The 2,220-nt window shown below is 40.3% G+C and overlaps 1 protein-coding gene across 1 annotated transcript; it reads left to right on the top strand.

Moving 5' to 3' along the window:
• Positions 1-998: 998 nt before the first annotated feature.
• On the top strand, positions 999-1,646 carry EMWEY_00024560 (WGS project CABT00000000 data, contig 2.4, related; the record flags this gene model as incomplete). The annotated part of the gene is made up of 2 exons (XM_013478025.1): positions 999-1,203; positions 1,354-1,646. The coding sequence occupies 2 exons, from the start codon at positions 999-1,001 to the stop codon at positions 1,644-1,646; spliced, it is 498 nt and encodes a 165-aa protein (XP_013333479.1).
• Positions 1,647-2,220: the final 574 nt, after the last annotated feature.

Here is a 2,220-nt window from a genome sequence, read left to right as displayed (position 1 = left end):
TGAATTATCTAAACAACAATTCCCTCTTAATGATGACTCTATCTTCTTTGATTGGTTAGTTACTTATTTACTCCTCTCCTTGCTGCTGCTGCTGCTGCTGCTGCTGCTGCTGCTGCTGTTGCTGCTGCTGTTGTTGCTGCTCCTGCTGCATATTATATATTTTATTAATTTGATTCATTTAATTAATTAATTAATTAATTAATTAATTAATTAATTAATTAAATATAATTATTTATTAATAGGGTCTCCTTATTATCTGTAAATAATTTCTCCAAGACGTTTGTTATCGTTTGCTGCCATCTAATTAATACCAATTAATTAATTAATTATAATTAATTAATTAATTATAATTAATTAATTAATTAATTAATTAATTAATTATATTTATTTATTTATTTATTTATTTATTTATATGGGGCCTCCTCCTTATTGTCCGTAAATAAATCGTTACAAGACGTTGGCTATCGATTAGTGCCATCTAATTAATGCCAATAAAATAATTAATTAATAAATTAATAATATTTATTTATTTATTTATTTATATTTATTTATTTATTTATTTATTTATTTATAGGGCCTCCTCCTTATTGTCCGTAAATAAATCCTTACAAGATGTTCGCTATCGATTAGTACCATCGAAGATATCTGAGGAAATATTTTGGCGAAAATTCTTTGGCTATGCTAAGTATACAATTATACAGCATGTAGGTACTTTTTGTCTCTTTTTTTCTCCCCTTTTTTTGTCTCCTTTCTTCTATTTATTCTATTATTCATACTCTCCTCCTTATTTCCTCTCTTTTTTTGTCTCTTTTTATATATTCTCCTCTCTTTTATTTCTCCTCTTCTTACTAAACCCTAAACCCTAATATATGTAAACCCTAAACCCTCAACCAGCTCTCCAGTCTTAATTGGAGACCCTCTTGCTGCTGCTGCTGCTGCTGCTGCTGCTGCTGCTGTTGCTGCTGCTGCTGCTGCTGCAGGTGTTACGTTCTATAGAGATGGAGGGAGGAGACAGTGCAGCAGGCCCTGATAGACAAACTGTCCCCTTTATGTCTCCAGTACCCAATACAATAGGCAATCCTCAGCTTGGGGGGCCCCTTGTAGGGGCCCCTATCCAAGGGGGGCCCCCTGTAGAAGACTCTCTACAGGATAGTGACACAAATGGGTACTCAATGCATGCACAACAGCGAGGAGACAGTTATGGTGAGTCATATACACTAAACACACGTTGAGGGCCCCTGGGGGCCCCTAGGGGTCCCTATGCTTATTGAGTACAACAATGCCCCTCCCCCCTCTGTTCCTGCCTTTTTAGGGTTTAGGGTTTAGGGTTTAGGGTTTGTGTTTTTGCTTCAGAGAAGAGAATACACAGGGGGCCTCCAAGGGGCCCCCCATTAGTCTATGAGCTCCCTGTCATCGAACCCAAGAATAGGGGGGCCCCCCATGGGGGCCCCCAGGGCCTTCCCCAGGTCCCTTCCAATGGGGCCCCCCAGGGGGCCTCCCAGCCTCTTCCTCAATTGTATGAGGGGCCCCCAGGGGCCCCTAGGGTTTATGGGGCCCCCCAAGACGGGCAGGGCCCCCAGGGGTTTACTTATGAATATTCCCCTCAAGGGCCCACTGGAGTGTCTCTAGGGGCCTCCAATGTTTAATGGGGGGCCCCAAGGGGCCCCCTAGACATTTGAGGGGCCCCCTAGGGGCCCCCCTAAATTTGCAGGGTACTATGGGGGTTTATAAAGAGTTGTATTTTATTATTTATTATATTTAAGGAGACAAGAAAAGGAGACAGAAGGGGGAGAGAGGGTTTAGGGTTTAAGGGTTTAGGGTTTAGGGTTTAAGGGTTTAGGGTTTAGAGAAGGAGCAGAGACAAAGGAGAGAATTAAATATAGATAATAAGAAAGGGTTTATTATGAATATAAGGAGACAGAGGAGGAGACACCATAAAGAAAAAAAAATAATAAAAAAGGAGACACTGTCTCCTTCTTAATAGAGACAGAGACTGTCTCCTTTTTATTTATTTATACACAAAGGGGGGACTGTCTCCTTTTTATCTACTGTCTCCTTCTTATATATACATACAGGGGAGGAGACTGTCTCCTTCTTATATATACATACAGGGGAGGAGACTGTCTTCTTCTTATATATACATACAGTGGAGGAGACTGTCTCCTTATATATACATACAGGGGAGGAGACTGTCTCCTTTTTATTTATACACAGAGGGAG

Source organism: Eimeria maxima, genomic scaffold, assembly GCF_000499605.1.
Source record: "Eimeria maxima Weybridge genomic scaffold, Emw_scaff254, whole genome shotgun sequence".
Classification (NCBI taxonomy): Eukaryota; Apicomplexa; class Conoidasida; order Eucoccidiorida; family Eimeriidae; genus Eimeria; species Eimeria maxima.
This window is presented reverse-complemented; position numbering and strand designations above follow the sequence as displayed.